Source organism: Cyprinodon tularosa, unplaced genomic scaffold, assembly GCF_016077235.1.
Source record: "Cyprinodon tularosa strain WSP-4 unplaced genomic scaffold, ASM1607723v1 ctg116, whole genome shotgun sequence".
Taxonomy (NCBI): Eukaryota; Metazoa; Chordata; class Actinopteri; order Cyprinodontiformes; family Cyprinodontidae; genus Cyprinodon; species Cyprinodon tularosa.
Genome location: NW_024037959.1, coordinates 1,409,467 through 1,427,500, shown reverse-complemented (window position 1 = coordinate 1,427,500; position 18,034 = coordinate 1,409,467). Strand labels below are relative to the sequence as shown.

Sequence of the window (18,034 nt, the reverse complement as noted above, 5' to 3'; positions counted from 1 at the left end):
AATCATTAAAAAAGCTTCAATTACATTCATTTTACAGAAGTATTTAGGGGTACCACCTGTGATTTTGTTAAAAACAATTGTTTCCTAACATTTTTTTTACCTCTGAAACAACATGCAAAAATAAAATTTTGGGTTTATCTGAAAGCATTTTACAAATCTTTATGATGGAGCCTTTCAGTATGGAGGGAACAATAACTGTTGCTGAAATTACTCCTCTTGTCACCGGCAGACTACAAAGATCTCTACTCAGCGCTGTCACAATCTGCCTCTGAACATTTTACAATACAACAGATTGCAGATGATATCAACAGTCACCAGTACCGGCCGGTGGCAGAGTCGATAGAGCGAAACCCACATGGGCTCAAATGCCCTCAGCACTACAGTCTTTGGTCTGACTTCGACTGGCCAAACTGTTAATGTGCGTCATTCTCAACCTCCTTCTGCGTACATTTCCTGTCTGTCTTTAGCCCTTGATCTGCAATCCATGAAACACTCTAAATAAATCTTTAAAAAAGTAGATCAAACATTTTATCTGTAAAGTATATCTTAGTGCTGATATGTTGTTTATATTTTTGAAATCCAAAGAGACAATCTCTTGCAAAAAGGAATGTTTAAGGAATAAAAAAAGACTAAATATCAAATAACTTTTTTTAACAGACCTTATTGTACTTAATTTTATTCCAGTGAAAGAGAAGCACAAATTGGAGCATAATTGTGACCTGTTAGATGAAAGATATGTAGCTTTGAGCTAATTAAAATCTGATAGACTTGCAGTCGATTTGTATTCAGTGCCCAGTCTAACCAATCTAATGAGCCGTTTTCACATGTCACCTAATTGGAAAATAGAGTCTAGCTGTGTCTAATATAATCTTAGAATAAACGTAGCTGTTCTGTGAAGCTGAGGAATGTTTATCAGAGAACAAACAGCACCAGTTTCTCCAACCAGACAGGTCAGACATAAAGTTGAGTGGAAGCGTAAATCAGGCTTAGGTTATAATATAATATTGCCAGTTTTGGTCGTCACAGGGACCGCTTTTTAATTCACTATCTGACAATGTATTTTTAATTATAACTTTAAGGTCCAGCTTAAAACTTTCTGTTTTGACAAAGCTTATAGTTAGAGTGGCTATCTCTATGGTTATACTGCTATATGCTTAGGCTGCTGGAGGACATAAGGACAACTTTTCATCTTTCTGCTTCATTCTGTCTCTATTCTTTAGCTCTGCAGTATTTGAGAAGAATAGTCTTTACAAGTGCAGAGCTGATATATATTCCAATAGCTTTATAAAGGCATAGATCATTTTTCAGGGGGAATGAATACAAATTCATTTTTCATTTATTGTTTATTTGAAAGGGGACAGTGTACATTAATAAACATTAAAACAATGTAAATATACCCGAGTTAGCTAAGGAGTGCTAATTTTCATCGGTAGTCCCCCAGCCAGATATTAAAAAGGCAACCTTAAAAATAAACACAAGTATAAAATCACAAGATTAAATTACAATACCAATTACATAAAAACATTATGGTCAAGAAGTAAAATGTATGTAAAATTATTAAAAATATATTGTAAAATTATTTAAATACACACTAAAAACCTTAGTGTCCACAAATTTGGCTCTCTACAAGCCATTTTTTTGCATTCTTTTTGAATGAAGAGAATGACAAAGAGTCTCTGATAGTTTCTGGCACTGTGTTCCATTGTTGAGATGCTCTTACGGAGAAAACAGCCTGACCAAAGGCTGTTTTTCTCTGGGGGAGGATGCAGTCTTCCCTCACTGCCCCTCTGGTTACCCTGACCTCACTGGATCTGAACTGTACAAAGTCACATAGTGGAGGTGGTGCTAAACCATGTCTGATTTTATAAATTAAACAGATGTTTTTGAATTTGATAAGATTGTTCCAGGTAAGTAACTGATATTTCCTCAGAATACTACAATGGTGGTAGTGGTAAGGTTTTTTATCCAGTATTTTTAATGCTTGTTTATATAATGTTTCTAATGGTTTTATTGTAGTAGAGTGAGTATTGGACCAACTTATTATACAATATGTTATATGGGATAAAATCATGGAGAAAAAATATGATTTAGCAGCTTCAGTTGAAAGAAAATCCCTAATGAATCTGAAGTTTGCTAAACTAAACTTAATCCTATTACGAACCTTTTGGATATGAGTTTTGAAATTGAGATGCGAATCTATATGTAAACCTAAATATTTATATTCAGTGACGACCTGTAATCTTTCTCCAGATATTAAAATTTCAGGTTCTATATTTATGAGGTTGTTTTTTGAAAAAAACATGGTAACTGTTTTAGATATGTTCAGTTGCAGACAGGATTGCTCAAGCCAGGTTGACATCAGTGACATGGCCTCAGTTAGTTTTGCGGCAACTTCCTCTGTGGATTTTCCATAAGCCAAGATAGCTGTGTCGTCTGCATACATCAAAGTGTCACAGTTCTTGCACACAGATGGTAAATCATTAATATATAGACTGAAAAGAATTGGTCCTACAATTGGTGACAATTCCTGTCACTCTATGTAAAGTTGATTATCAAAAAATTAAAAACATGTTTTTGATCTTCATCTCATAATTTTGCATTACTCAGTTTTAGTTTAGGTATCCAGCAAAATCAGAGTAACATTTTTTTGTTTTTTTTCTAGATCAGCAAAATGTTAAAATAAACACATTTGTAAAGAGCGACAGATTTTTACACAGGCAGGCAACCTCTATGGCATTTCCTCAAAGCATTCTGACCCAATGCACCCTGAGCTCAACTCAAAGCAAAGAGTTAATAGAGATCTTCCCATTAATCAAGATCCCCTTCTACCAAACCGATACTCATAACGTCCCAAATATAATCACAAATAGAGGTGGGCTGGGGAGGGTTATTTGGCCTGAACTTCACCTCTACCCTGTTGAGTTCCCTCAGTCTCCCTGCTGGGTGATTGGTTTTGACTGGTCAGCGGGCTGTGCACCGCCTGCTTAGCACAAACCCCCAATGTTGGCAGAACCAGACACACGTGGGCCAGTCACACCATAGCAGAGACGAGTCAAGAAGACAAATAGCAAAGTCGGCGGGAGAAAAAAAAAAGCAAAAAGCTGGATGAGAAGCAATTTTGCCAAAAAGGACAGGAAGGAGAAAGATAAGGTTGGGATTTGTTGAGAGGGATAGTAAGTGTGTTGAGGAAGGTAGAGGAGATAAGCATAGCGAAATACTCTTCAGCAGGAGGAGAAGAAAGCCGGGGGCAGGCGAGCTGGCAGAAGGAAGCCCCTGCGCTCACGTGGCGAGATGCAACCGAATCAGACAGCCGTCCGCGCTTATTACAAGAAATGGAACAATAGCAAATTAGGTGCATTACTGCAGCTCCTCTCCCCATAGTCCACATCACATTAGGCCAAAGGAATTACCATCAGTTCAAATGCAAACCTAGTCAAATATGAACAGAAAAATCTAATGTTTTGTTTTTAGAAAATACTATGTGTCAGAACTTTGCACTAGGTGCAATGTACTAAAGCTTTGTTCCTTTTTTAACATTGTCCCCTTATGATGTACTTAAAATTCTAATATTTCCATTTATTTCAATCAAGAGTTATTGTAAAAAATATGAATACAAAAAACATAGAGAAAGAAATACACTATATTGCCAAAAGTATTTGCTCACCCATCCAAATTATTGGAATCAGGTGTTCCAATCACTTCCATGGCCACAGGTGTATAAATTCAAGCACCTAGGCATGCAGACTGTTTTTACAAACATTTGTGAAAGAATGGGTCGCTCTCAGGAGCTCAGTGAATCCCAGCGTGGAACTGTGATAGGATGCCACCTGTGCAACAAATCCAGTCGTGAAATTTCCTCGCTCCTAAATATTCCACAGTCAACTGTCAGCTGTATTATAAGAAAATGGAAGTGTTTGGGAACGACAGCAACTCAGCCACGAAGTGGTAGGCCACGTAAACTGACGGAGCGGGGTCAGCGGATGCTGACGCGCATAGTGCGAAGAGGTCGCCAACTTTCTGCAGAGTCAATCACTACAGACCTCCAAACTTCATGTGGCCTTCAGATTAGCTCAAGAACAGTGCGCAGAGAGCTTCATGGAATGGGTTTCCATGGTCGAGCAGCTGCATCCAAGCCATACATCACCAAGTGCAATGCAAAGCGTCGGATGCGGTGGTGTAAAGCACGCCGCCACTGGACTCTAGAGCAGTGGAGACGCGTTCTCTGGAGTGACGAATCGCGCTTCTCCATCTGGCAATCTGATGGACGGGTCTGGGTTTGGCGGTTGCCAGGAGAACGGTACTTGTCTGACTGCATTGTGCCAAGTGTAAAGTTTGGTGGAGGGGGGATTATGGTGTGGGGTTGTTTTTCAGGAGCTGGGCTTGGCCCCTTAGTTCCAGTGAAAGGAACTCTGAATGCTTCAGCATACCAAGACATTTTGGACAATTCCATGCTCCCAACTTTGTGGGAACAGTTTGGAGCTGGCCCCTTCCTCTTCCAACATGACTGTGCACCAGTGCACAAAGCAAGGTCCATAAAGACATGGATGACACAGTCTGGTGTGGATGAACTTGACTGGCCTGCACAGAGTCCTGACCTCAACCCGATAGAACACCTTTGGGATGAATTAGAGCGGAGACTGAGAGCCAGGCCTTCTCGTCCAACATCAGTGTGCGACCTCACAAATGCGCTTCTGGAAGAATGGTCAAAAATTCCCATAAACACACTCCTAAACCTTGTGGACAGCCTTCCCAGAAGAGTTGAAGCTGTTCTAGCTGCAAAGGGTGGACCGACGTCATATTGAACCCTATGGATTAGGAACGGGATGTCACTTAAGCTCATATGTGAGTCAAGGCAGGTGAGCAAATACTTTTGGCAATATAGTGTATGAATAGAGGACAGATAGATAGATGGACATGGAATAAAGTTCTAAAATACAATTTTTTTCCATACTGGATATCCTTTCTTCATACCTATAAAAAAAAAAAAAATTCAACAAAACTTTATTAAATCATCCTGTATTTTAAAAATGCTAAACAATAATAATAAAAAAACTCTTCCGCTGTATGGGAAGGTGACGTCTGTCTCCACTGAATACCATCTGGGATGACACAAAACGCAGAAGGCACTGAACACCACGTGCTGACACATATGTTAGATTGACAACTTCTATGAACACACAGACGATTAAACATGTTAGGAGGAAAAACTGTGGAAACAAAGTCATGGAAAGGTGGACTTACGATGGCTGGCATGTTCTAGTGAGACTTTTTTATCTGTTTGAACGAGAGAAAACAAAAACAAGAACAAATCGTAAAGAAAAGAAAAATAATAAAAATGGATGGACAAGTTATTCACATGAAAGACATAATAAATCAGTTTAAAATAAAAGATAAATTCTGTCCACTGATAAGATTGAAATGATGAAAATGCAGTTTATGAGCAACAAAATAATAATTAATGATGATTTTAAAACAAGCAAGGACACTTGTATGTTTGTGCTACAAGTAGGAGGCAATATAGATCTAAGCAGGGCATACTCCTCCCCCCCACAGGGTGTCTTATAACCTTCTTCCAGAAAAAACCCAACATCTGACCAATGGGAGCAGTTATTTCCAACGTGAATCATAACTGAGCAGTTGCAAGAATATCAAAGCCATCTTTCAGGATTGTGTCACTTAGCAGATCTCAAATCAAATAACATTTCCTCCGTAGCGTCATCAAAGCACCAAATGGTTTCCTGGAGTTCGTCTTTCGTCCAATAGCAATTAGAGTCTAGCAGGGATGTAATGAACATGACGGGCGGAGATGTCTCAGAGCTTTGTACATTTATGACAAGTGGGAGCAGTGGGATTGAGCTCCCCTGATTTTATCGCGTGAATTTCATCAGGGCGGCTTGTGAGTGCAGAATAATAATTTAAACATGCAGGGGAAATAAAGATAGCACCTTCAGTCTGCCATGTTATGCATGTTCAGATCTGGAGTCATGATTCTGGAGAACGTGTTGGTTCCTTTAAATTAAAAAAACAAACAAAAAAAAAAAAACACCTGAGAGTCTTTCTTCCTGATTTCCTCCTGAGAACATGGACAAGCCAGTGTGTTTATCTGATCTGTAAACTGTGAAGATGCCTCCTTCTGTATTCATGTTTGTCTGACAGATTCGCAGCAGAGAGCTGCTCTGAGGGTGCATATGCTCCTGCAAAATCAATAATGTTCATAAGTTTAGAAAAGTTTCCTGTTGGCTTACGTTTATCATTTTGTCACTTGCATGTCTTTGAATTGAATTCCTCTCTGTCTCTTTGGTTGCTTTAATTTGAATGCCCTGTCAGCTGGATTCTTCCCAGCTCATCACGAGCAGCACATCGGGTGTCCAAACTAGTCTGACTCACTCTCATATGCTCTCCTCCGCGCTAATTTTTCAGCTCGGCCGTGTCATGCTCCCTTCCCACTCGATCCGCTCTTTTAGCCTGCACTTGCACTGGCTTTCCTTTTACTCTACCCCTATTTTTGAGCTTTTTAGATCTGGAGCGGTTGCCTTCTCTCTTTGCAAAGCTAACATTTTCCTTATGAATCATCTGTCTGACTTGCTTTCATCTCTCGACACATTCGAGCTTCAGTGGCCTAACACCCCTGGAATACTGCTTTTTACAAAAAGGAAGCTACGAAATGCACTATACCTCACAAAACACTGAACTAAGAGCAAAGAAATCACTGCAGGCAAGATTTTTATAGTTATCATATGAACAGCCACCTGAAGCATCAAACATGCTCTCAGGAAATGGACACCCATGGCTCTGACTGAAATAGTGTTTCAAGTACAGCAGGTGAAAAAAGTATGAAACCTACCACAAACTTTTAATATTATATTTTTGAAGGTGCAAATGACATCAATATCTACCCAGATCTCCGTAAAAATCCATTCACTCCTCACATGTAAATAAATAGAACTGTATTTGTCCATGGATTAGATTTTGTGCAATAAAATTAAATGAAAAGAAATACTGAAGAAGTGGAGGGGCAAAAGGGACAAGACATTTATAACACCAGCGGAAATCTTTCAGGAAATAGAGAGCAATTCTGCCACCTCTTGCAAATTAATATTAGCTGTTTCAGTCCCAGTTTATGGATTAAAAATGTTTTTTTTTTTTTTTTTTAAACAAATGCGTCACATAAGAAATGAGCCACGGTGAGAGAGAAAAAACCAATAAGCTCCCTCAAGACATTCAAAACCTTTTTGATGTTATACATGCTGATGATATTGGGGACAGAGAAGTTGTACTTTATCAAAGGTTAAAGATACTGAAATTTCAGGGCTATAATTGGTTTATGTAAAGAACATTATTGTAACTTAAACCAGCAACTACGAGGTGCCCCCTGCCGGATTTTAGACAAAGTTAAGAATTATCAGAAGATTTGTCCAAGAGCATGTCTGTGATTAAAACACTCAACTGCCATGGCCTGCTCACTAAGAAAGATTCCACTGCTGAAGAAACAAAAAGCAAGGTTAAGTTGGCTTAGCATTTGGATAAGTCTGTAGAATTACTTATAATGTGGTGAGATAGAATAAAAAAAACATCTTTCTGAAGATCATTATAAGAAGTCAAATGGAACCTTAAATCCCCATGCCATCAGCATGGAGGTTGTCCACTCTGGGTTCTTTAGCAAGGCCCTTAACCCCTGATTGCTTCCTGTGCGCCGCACAATGGCAGCCCACTGCTCCCCAAGGGGATGGGTCAAAATGCAAATCGGTGCTTTCATATAAAGCATTAAACAAATTTAGTTAAACACTTTTATTAAAGATAATGCTTTTTATAGGCTTCTTTGGTTTAAAGTCAGAATATCCTTAAATCTGTTCTTGGTTTATCAAAGATGTCATGAGAAGATGCCTGGAAATTGACCCAAAAACTGTTATTTTTTCCACTATGGTTTATGTTATTTAAAAAACAAAACATGAAAGTTTAAAAGGAGAAATAGTAGCTTACTTCTTGCACAAAGTCCCTCAGTGCAGTTTTTGCTCTCCATCATGCTTCCGCTACAGTGCTTCCCTCCATTTCTGGGTAGTGGATCTTGGCACTCGCGACTGCGCCAGTGGGTGCACTCTGTCCCACAGGCGGACCACTTTGCCCACTGGGTCCAGCCTCCGTCCACTGGAGGGAAAACAGAGTTGAGTCATTTTACAACCTAATGTTTCCATTAGTCCAGGTAGAGTCAGATTGGGCAGGATATTCTCTTGTTGTCTAATTTAATGGCTGTAAGTGTTCTTTTTAAAAAAAAGTTTGTTATTTTGGAGTCTAGCTAACATATTACACAATCCAGTTATGAAATCTAATTTTTCTAATCTTAAATTTGGATTTTCAAACCCTTTTACACATGTATGTACCCTTTATGCTATCTTCTTTCTTTATTTTACTGATGTTTTTTTTTTTTTGGAACTAATATTGCATCCTATGCAGAAAAAGCTCTAATGTTAAGCACAAAATAACTGAAAGTAATGCCAACATGCATGAAGAACTGCTTTTTCAGAGGGTAGCATAAGACAAAAGCTATATCAAAATATCGATTGTACTACTTACTTATTCTAATCTTATTACAACAAAATCACGCTGCTAAGATTTCTATTATGGAAGAATTATGTTATTATATCAATATCTAAATATTTCACATTTAAATGTTCCTTTTATTTTTAGTTATTCAAACTATTCACCAAAATATTAAGCAGCAGTTATATTACTCAATCAACTCTGCGTAACTTTTAGCCACTACGGCTGCCGGACCTGTAACTCTGAGCTACATAAGTCATTCTGTTATGGATCAGAACCCCTCAAGTAACACAAACATGTTTTTGAGAACAGCAGGCTGCATAGAGCTCAAATATGTGCCAAGTGATTTATTCTGACCTGAAAGGCTAATAATTTTGTCAAAAGTGATGCAATGCTACTTTAAATATAGATGTATAGATATAACTATAAAAATTGATTAATTAACATGTAGAAATTATAAGACAACTTATTCCATCACTACATTTCAAAACTTGGTAATTTTGTTTTTAATGAAGCCCATTATGTTAAAATCATTTCGAACTGTTTAAAGCTACATGTTTAATTCCTCCTGGCCAGTAAGTGTTACACTAACGGTTCCCATTCTCCTTCTATACTGTTTGCAGCCGGGTTGCCACATCAGCAAACCAAACCTTTTCTGGTGGGCCCCACATACAGTTCTAAATGAGCAAACCCAGTTAGATTAAAATATCCTTCCTTTACAGAAAACATGTTTAAAATACTTTTAGGCAACTGAATTATCTTTGGCTCTCAACAAATTTTAAGATAAATGGAAATATTAAATTTTCCATGTTTCTAAGCCACGAAAATAGGGAATCAATCTGGTGCTTTTAATGCAAAACATAAATAAATGTAGCTTTTTAAAAACAAAAATCAGCGGAAAACACATCAGAGAAAACGATGGAAACCCAGTTTTTCCTTCTTTACTAAAATGCTTTTAAAAGTTAAGTAAAAACCATGATCATAAAGCAAAGTAACGATGATCATAATGGTGAATGACTGTATTCCTTCTCGCAGTTACATGATTAAATATATATAATATATTTCGTAAAGAAACCTTAAGTTTTAGTGCTACAGAATAAAGAAAGAGTACAGTAAACAAATTTAGCATGTAATAGCTTTGAGAGGTGTCTTCTTTACCTGGGCACAGAGTGGTGCAAGTTACTCTCTGTACCGACAGGCCCTCACAGAAGATTCCTCCATTCAGAGGGGCTGGATTGGTGCAGCTACGTGTTCGGCGTTGCCAGCCGGGCCCACATGGAACATTACACTCTGACCATTCAGTCCAAGAAGACCAGCCTCCGCTGACTAATACAGTGACACACAAACAGCAAAACCTTTAAGCTTTCCTGCCCTAAGTTGACTCGCTTAGTGAGAAAGGAGACATTACAACATAAAAATCTAGATTGCAGTTCATGAGCACACTTAGAGACAAAGACCCTAATTTCTGTAGACTTGCCTCGTCTGAAATTGTTTGGCCTAAAAGGCCATTGTAAGCCTTAAAATACCATCAGAACAATGACGGTTTCCTACTTCGGATGTATGAAGGTGGAAGCATCATAATTTGTGTGATTTTGCACACAAAGACATGGACATCACTTAGAACCTATGAACCAAGTCATAATGCTGATGCCCCCAAATACTCGTGCGGAGATATGTCTGCGATTGCCTGACAGATGTGCATAAAGCAACTTTTTACCATGGCGTACATGGTGTCTCACTGAACTGTGGGAGAACAACTGCTCAATGGGAACATGAATTTACAACAAAATACTTTAAATGTGACACGGCTGACAAGGATCCCCAGGCTATAGCTGGCAGCAACAGACTGCTCTGAGCAGCCAGTCCCAGGGACCCCCAGCATCTCAGCTGCTCTCTCTGCCTCACTGACAGGTGTGTGGTAGGGAAAGAAATGGAGCAAGGCATCAATCTAGACTTTGTTTCTTTGATTTTATAAAGAAGCTAGAAGGCAAACTTGTCCGATGACGCCATGGCATGAATACATTTCTCATGAGACAAAGGTATGCTTCAACTAGGAAGGCTAAAATGTGACACCACACAGCTCACTGTATGCACACAGACTCTGCCAGTTTGTGGGGACATTTATATAGTAATTCTACCAAATACAGTAAGTTGAATGTTGAATTTGGAGACTGAAAAAATCTCTTATTAGCAACTAGTGTGACCTAATGTAAAAAAAAAAAAATGCATCTTTTATATAATATTTGTAGATATATTATCTTATATTTAATAACATTACATATAAAAGTTTTAGGGCACTGCTAAAGTAAGGAAAACAGAAATGATTATGACAACAAAATGACCCTGAATCCTCAGCTCCACATTCTAGTTTTTGGGTGAACGATCATGAGTGACATGAGAATCAATGAATTAGTAAAAAGAAATTGTGCTGTTTAAGTTACCATAAACAATGAGAGTGGCTGTGCTGCTCCGCCTCCTGGCCACCACGTTTCTTGCCACACATGTGTAGTTTGCGGTGTCTGAGAGCCGGGCCTGTTTGATGATCAGGTTGTGATCGATTGTGATCAGGAAATTGGAATCCTGTGATGGATCGATGATGTCCTCATTCTTCAGCCAGTCCACCTTTAAAGGATGCGGGGGAATAAATTCACAGATTGTTGAAGTGAGAAAAAACGGATTAGGAATCTGGAAAAAAAGTAATTCCTTAACATTTAATAGAAAACAAAAGATTTATTTATTTTCCTATAATACTTTTAACTGAAGGTCCTTGAAATAAAAACTGTAAAAATCAGTAGGTGTTTATGCAGAAGCATGACTCAGACCTGCTCAGTAAACAAAACAAACCAGCAGGGTATTAAGGTGATGATCAAACACTTCTAAAACTTTATCATTCTGTCTAAAAAAAAAAACCAAAACCTGTTACTGTATGTTAATTTTTTAAATTCCGGCTTTAGGACCTAATTTGACAAAATAACTTATTTCCATTCACTGGTGAATCTCAGTAAATCTGAATTTCAATTAAATAATTTTTTAAACTAAGCTAGTCAGAAAGGGGAAGTTATAAGGCTTAATATACAAATATTTTTTTATATGTATTTTTTTTTTTTACAGAATACAGCAAAAAGCTGAATTCAGTTTCTTAGAGATTAAGAACAATGCAAAGGACCAACAAAAAAGGATTTTTGATGGAGAAATGCCAGCCTTTTAAAAGTTTAGGTCAGGTGAGTTCGCTGCACACTAAAGCACAGTGGAATCATATAATTTAATCAGCATAAAGCAATAAAATAAAACAAAAACTGAAATAAAAAAGAGAGGGGAAGCTCTCCTAAATATTCTGTGCTTATTTTGGAATTCAGAAAACACAGCAAACAAACACTAGGAAAGGACTTGGCAACAACTTTTTTAGGCCCTAGTTGCTTAAAGTTGTTCCTCATGAGAATGCAATAATAAATAGAAGAAATAAAAGCTTTAAAAATATCAATATGGTTGTGATTAAAATATGTAAAAAAAATCTTGTTTGGGTTTAAGATGCTGAAAATAGTAACATTTTGACAGAGAATTAACTAAGTTATTATTTTAGGTCTTTCCACCCAAGTTTCAAGTGAAGTCTGGAGTTAGGAAAGTCAAGATTAAAGGGAATGCAGGCAAAGGTATGCTGAGGACTAAATACTAAACGCAGTTCTAATGCTAACATTAAGCCCGCATTGGTTTCTTTATTGCCTTGATTCATAACTGTTATGTTATGAAGTTTGATGTTTGTGGTTTTCTATTCCCTACACAATTTACAACTTCAAACAAACTTCTTTTTGATTGAAATCACATAACATTTTGATCTCAAGTCACAGAGAACTCACCAGCAATCATGGGAAAGCCCAAACAGTCTTTTTATGTTTTAATCAAGTGTAAAATAATTAAATCTGATTTGATCAAGTCACATGACTGAAGTCCGAAGCTCTGCTTTTTGACTGTATTACAGTTTGCTCAGATAAACATGGCTTATTTTACTCTTCATGTGTTTTATTTCAAATAGAAAATGTACTTTACTCTTTATGTTTGTTTTTCACAATAAACATAGCTTTTATTATAAAGTCAGAGAAGCCAGAAATAAAAACATGACACAGTGTTAATTTTGAGCATCGTCCCTAAAGAAACAGCATATACGCCATCATGTATCTGTGTAAACCATTTATCTTTTTATCAACTGTGTAAAACTGTTAGTCGGTGTCAGTCATGCGGTATAAATAAATATAAATAATTTGTCAGCAGTACTAAAAGAACAACTGCCCAAAAGATGCATGGCAGCCAAATGAACTAGTCAAAACAATGGTAGTGATGAGAGGAACATCTACCTCTGCAGCAGGCATGCCCTCCGGGGGCCGACACTGCAGCAACACCTCCTGCTCCAGCTGCACTTCCCTCCCAAGGGGCTCCTGCTCGAAGTTCTTCCTCAGGTCTACAGGGGGCGATACATGCATTGTGACTGACATGATGCCTATCTAGGTAATACTGTCTGACACACAAACACACTTATTTGCTTTGCATAGCCTCTCTCACTGCATCACATTTTCTCACTCCATACTCTTATAAACATGCAACATGTCAATCTTACCACCTCACATATTTCCACAGGGGACCACCATGGGATGCTACAGCCAATTTGTTTGCACGTATGCTTAAGCTGACACATACCGCAGGCAGAAAGTCTGAAATGTCACCTTTATCTCTGTATATCTCACACAAACACTCATAGCCTTGATACTGACATGCGATGCGAACGTAGGCCCGGTTGCTCTTGGTGGTGCCAGCTGAGCTCCATGCCACACACTGGCACCAGTAATCCTCCAGTCCAAACAGCTCCTCCACCTGTGTCCTGGATACGGAGATGTCCACCTCCCTCACTACCAGACCTGCACGGAGAGGACGGAGGTGGAGGGAGAAAAACCAGTGAGGCAAAAATTTCACAGTGCATTTAAATTATGCAATGGCTGAATGCCAGAAGCAGTTTCCATGCACATTAAATCCTAAAGGACCTAATGGATTATATAGCTGGAAATGATGTTGGTAATTAAATACGATGTTTATCTCTGTATAATACAAGGTGACATTACTGAGTGCGTAACTGGGTTTACAGTTCTTTTTTGTAAGGATACCTGTGACTTGGTCCAGGCTTTCTCTGGTGACATGATCGTTCTGATTGACCCACTCCCCGTTACATTTAAAGTAGATCTGGGTAGCCGGCGATGCCCGGCAGCGCAGCTGGACTGGCCGATTCTTTACAATGAAGGCATCTTCTGGTTCTAGCAGGAACTCTGGGAGGGGCTCCGCTGGAGCCGACGGGTAGGAATCAGGGAGAACCTCGGATTCGCTGTAGTCGCTGCTCTCTGGAAAAACACACAACGCAGATGTAATAAGGATAACTGTCCTTAAGAGTTAATATCCTGCAGATGGACTACAAAAAATGGGGGGGAAAAAAATAACATAACATGAAAAAGTAAATCTGGACATAGTAAATGTGCAGCACCTTATCTTGTGCATTTCAGTCCCACTTCAGGGTGTTAGGTGTATTTTGTGAAGCCATTTAAGGTGTTGACAGTGTGCACCATAAGTGGTGACATTTTTGTTTCCACATATCGACACTAATCTGCTCAAGAGAGGCCCTCCTGCTTTCGTCTCTGTGGAAGAGTCCGCACTTCTGGGCTGAAGAGCAGAGCTGCTGACCTTTCACATATAGGTCCCGTTGATCGCACATTATCTCCTGACATTTCTGAGGTGACACATCACTCCAGGCAGCACTGCCAAGACTCTTCTCGTGACAAAGACAGAGATTTCCTGACCTCTTGAGCCAGACTTTTTCACCCTTATAAAGATAGGTAGATCCCACCTTTTGAAGGTTGCTGGGGTTTATTATAAGAAAATCCACTTAACTCTGAACTTGGCCAACCAAGTCATGTTATTAAGAAAGGTTTTGCCCTGATATTAACCTGCAGTTTTAAAACAAAGAAACACAAATAAGTTCTATTTCATCCCTACTGACCGCCAGAGGCGGTGCTTCAAGCACTGAATGATCATTCATGCGCATGCGCAGGTCGAGTATTAATGACAACAAAGTCAGCTGTGACCTGCCGGGGACCCACGTGACTCTATATAGTCACGTGGCACCCGGCAATCAATCCCTTTTGTTCTTCTCGCGCGCAGGTGTGTTGAGTACAGGAGTGTGGTCGTGTGAAGCTGGTTGCTTCTGTGTATACCACTAGTTTCCTGGCTGCTTGTTGCTGGTAGCCCCGTGACCGGGTTTGGTCGGAGCTGGGGGTAAGTCTCGCCCTCCAGGGGCTGCACAAGCTGCTTTCTCCTTACCAGATCTGCGGTGACTGGTAAGTTTTCGTTCTTTTCTCAGCAGTAGTTTACTGTTCGCTTTGATTTGCCACGTTGATTTTGTGGCTCTTTTGACTCACGGTAGCGTTTCTGCTCGCGCTGAGTTGTTTTCAGTTTGTTTGCCTAAGCCCACCAGTAGCGTTTCTGCTCGCGTTGGGTTCTTCTATAGTTTGTTTATCTACACTCACCAGTGGCGTTTCTGCTCGCGCTGAGTTGTTTTCAGTTTGTTTGCCTAAGCCCACCAGTAGCGTTTCTGCTCGCGTTGGGTTCTTCTATAGTTTGTTTATCTACACTCACCAGTGGCGTTTCTGCTCGCGCTGAGTTGTTTTCAGTTTGTTTGCCTAAGCCCACCAGTAGCGTTTCTGCCCGCGTTGGGTTCTTCTATAGTTTGTTTATCTACACTCACCAGTGGCGTTTCTGCTCGCGCTGAGTTGTTTTCAGTTTGTTTGCATAAGCCCACCAGTAGCATTTCTGCTCGCGTTGGGTTCTTCTATAGTTTGTTTGCCTAAACTCACCAGTGGCGTCTCTGCTCGTGCTGAGTTCATCTTTAGTTAATAATCGAGTCGCCAGTAGCGTTTCCTGCTCGTGTTGACTTGTCCTTGGTAGCAGGCTGATCACGCCTTTCAGCAGTATGATGCTGGATAATTTATGTTGCTCGACCTGTCTGGCTCCACTTCAGCCGGATGACGGGCATGACTTGTGTCCCTCCTGCCTCGGTGTGGAACATCTCCGGGAGGCGCTGTCAGATGACGCTTGCCCCAACTGTCGCGTCATGCCCCGGTCGGTCAGACTGGATCGGTTGGCTGCACTGGAGCAGCCTACCGACTGGGCGGGCGCTTCGCCGCGTGCTCGTTTGCCGATGGAGAAAGCGGTGTGCAAACGATCTACTGTGGCTGCACCTTCGGTACAGACGAAGCGTGCTAGACGGACCGATGCAGGGAGGTTGTCCACCAGAGTGGATCATCTCACTACTGAGCTGGCCCAAATGAAAGCCCTCCTCCAGTCCTTTCAGACTGCTGGTGATCGTGGCACGGCTCTCCCTACCGAGCAGGATGAAACGTCAGTCAATGATGACGATGCGGTTTCTGTGGCGGCCTCTGGCACCCATTTCTGTGAGGACCTTCCGGAGCTGGGCTCCGGGGCCTCCGGGTCGGACTCCATTGCCTCCCAGGAGGATGCGGGGGAGTCTGTGACATCCGCTATTCGAACGGCTCTTGCCCGTTTACAGATTAGTGTTCCTCAGGCCCAGCCTGCGGCTTCCAGCGCCTTCTTTAGGCGCAGTAGGTCAGAGACTGCCTTTGTGGTTCCTCCCTCTGCGGAGTATGTGCGGGAACTGCATGCTTGCTGGTCAGACACCAAGGCGTTTTCACGTCTGACGACGGATGGCAGGGTCCTGGCAGCTATGCAGGAGGCACCCAAGGTTGGCTTGGGGCAGATGCCAGCGGTGGAACCGGGCATTGCCTCTCTTATAATCCCGCCTGATGAGGCCTTGCGGCCCAATGCCCGTTGTCCGCGTCCTCAGTGCCGTATTACCGACGACCTTCTCTGTAAGGCCTATGACTCTGGGGCCCGCATGGGCCGGATTGGGAACTCTCTCTCCCATCTTATGCTGGCCCTGTCTTCCTCCTTGGAATCTGTTCCGCTGGATCATGCCACGCAAGGCCTGGTTGATGCATCTCTGCAGGCCTTTGCTCTTATGACGAGGGAACTTGGACGCACACTCTCCACACTGGTTCATGCTCGCCGCCAGGTCTGGTTGGCGCAGTCACCACTAACTGAGCCTTGTAGGAGGACCCTCCGTGCCCTGCCTGTGGTCCCGGGGGAGCTTTTTGGTTCAGCGGCACTGGACGCCTTGGACCGTACGGCTCAGGCCTCTAGAACGAGGCAACAGCTGGCAGGGCTTCACAGACGTGATCGCCAGCCAGTAAGCACCTGGGCAGCTGCAGGTCCTTCACGGAGGTCCTTAGTGCCTTCTCCTTCTCCCACTGAGCCCCAGGGTCTGTTACCAGGTCAGAGATCGGTCCAGGGACCTGCTCTAGATCGGAGGAACAGAGCTCGAGACCAGGCTGGGACGAGGTCCTTTCATCCCTTTCGAGCCGCGCAGTCTGGCCGGCGTCCTCCCGGGCCTTCGAAGGGCCGGGGGACCCGCAGATGATGCCTTAGGGCCGGCGGTCGGTTATTTTTCCCCGGGACAGCTCGGCTTCTGGGCTGCCCACACCCCGGACTTGTGGGTGTTGTCCACCCTTTCCCGGGGGTACCGTCTTCAATTCCGCCGCCGGCCACCTATCCCTGGCAGGGTCAGGATGACTGTGATCCACGACCCGGTGAAGGCACAGGCACTGAACCGAGAAATCTGCACCTTGCTGGCCAAGGGTGCTATAGTGCCTGTGGACCCCCTGCTGGATCCAGGGGGCTTTTATTCCACGTATTTTCTGGTTCCGAAGAAGACCGGGGGCCTGCGTCCAGTCTTGGACCTCAGGGGCCTGAATGTGTACTTGAAGGCCATGCCCTTTCATATGCTGACCACCAGGGAAGTGTTGCAGGCGATTTCCCCGGGCGATTGGTTCACTTCCATAGATCTCAGGGATGCTTATTTTCACGTTCCGATCGCTCCGCCCCATTGGCGGTTTCTTCGTTTTGCTTTTCAAGGGAGACATTTCCAGTTCAGGGTCCTCCCGTTCGGACTTTCACTGTCCCCCAGGGTGTTCACCCGATGTGTTGCAGCGGCTCTCTCTCCTCTGCAGGCACAGGGATTGAGGATCCTCCCATATCTGGACGACTGGCTCATTTGTGCTGCGACGTGGGACCAGGCGGTTCGAGATACTCGGTTAGTGCTCCATCATGTGGGATGCTTGGGCTTGCAGGTGAACATGGAGAAAAGCAGTCTGACTCCCTCACAGGAGACTGTCTTCCTTGGCATTGCCATGGATTCCATCTCAATGACTGCTTGCCCGTCACCCCAGCGGGTGGACAGTATATTGAGCGTGCTCCCGGAATTCAGGCGCGGCATGGCGCTGCCTCTTGTGCGGTATCTTCGACTCTTGGGCATGCTTACAGCTGCGTCCGCCGTAGTGCCCTTGGGGCTGCTGTCATTGCGGCTCCTCCAGATGTGGTTGAACAGCTT

General features: G+C 42.1%; 1 protein-coding gene across 1 annotated transcript in view; it reads right to left on the bottom strand.

Annotated features, from left to right (window-relative positions):
* Positions 1 to 18,034, bottom strand: part of unc5b (unc-5 netrin receptor B) — an 86,996-nt gene that overhangs the window by 13,891 nt on the left and 55,071 nt on the right. The window contains 7 exon segments of the mRNA XM_038307208.1: positions 5,242 to 5,274; positions 7,981 to 8,145; positions 9,697 to 9,864; positions 10,980 to 11,160; positions 12,888 to 12,991; positions 13,302 to 13,445; positions 13,689 to 13,919. Coding sequence (XP_038163136.1) covers positions 5,242 to 5,274; positions 7,981 to 8,145; positions 9,697 to 9,864; positions 10,980 to 11,160; positions 12,888 to 12,991; positions 13,302 to 13,445; positions 13,689 to 13,919 — 1,026 coding nt within the window.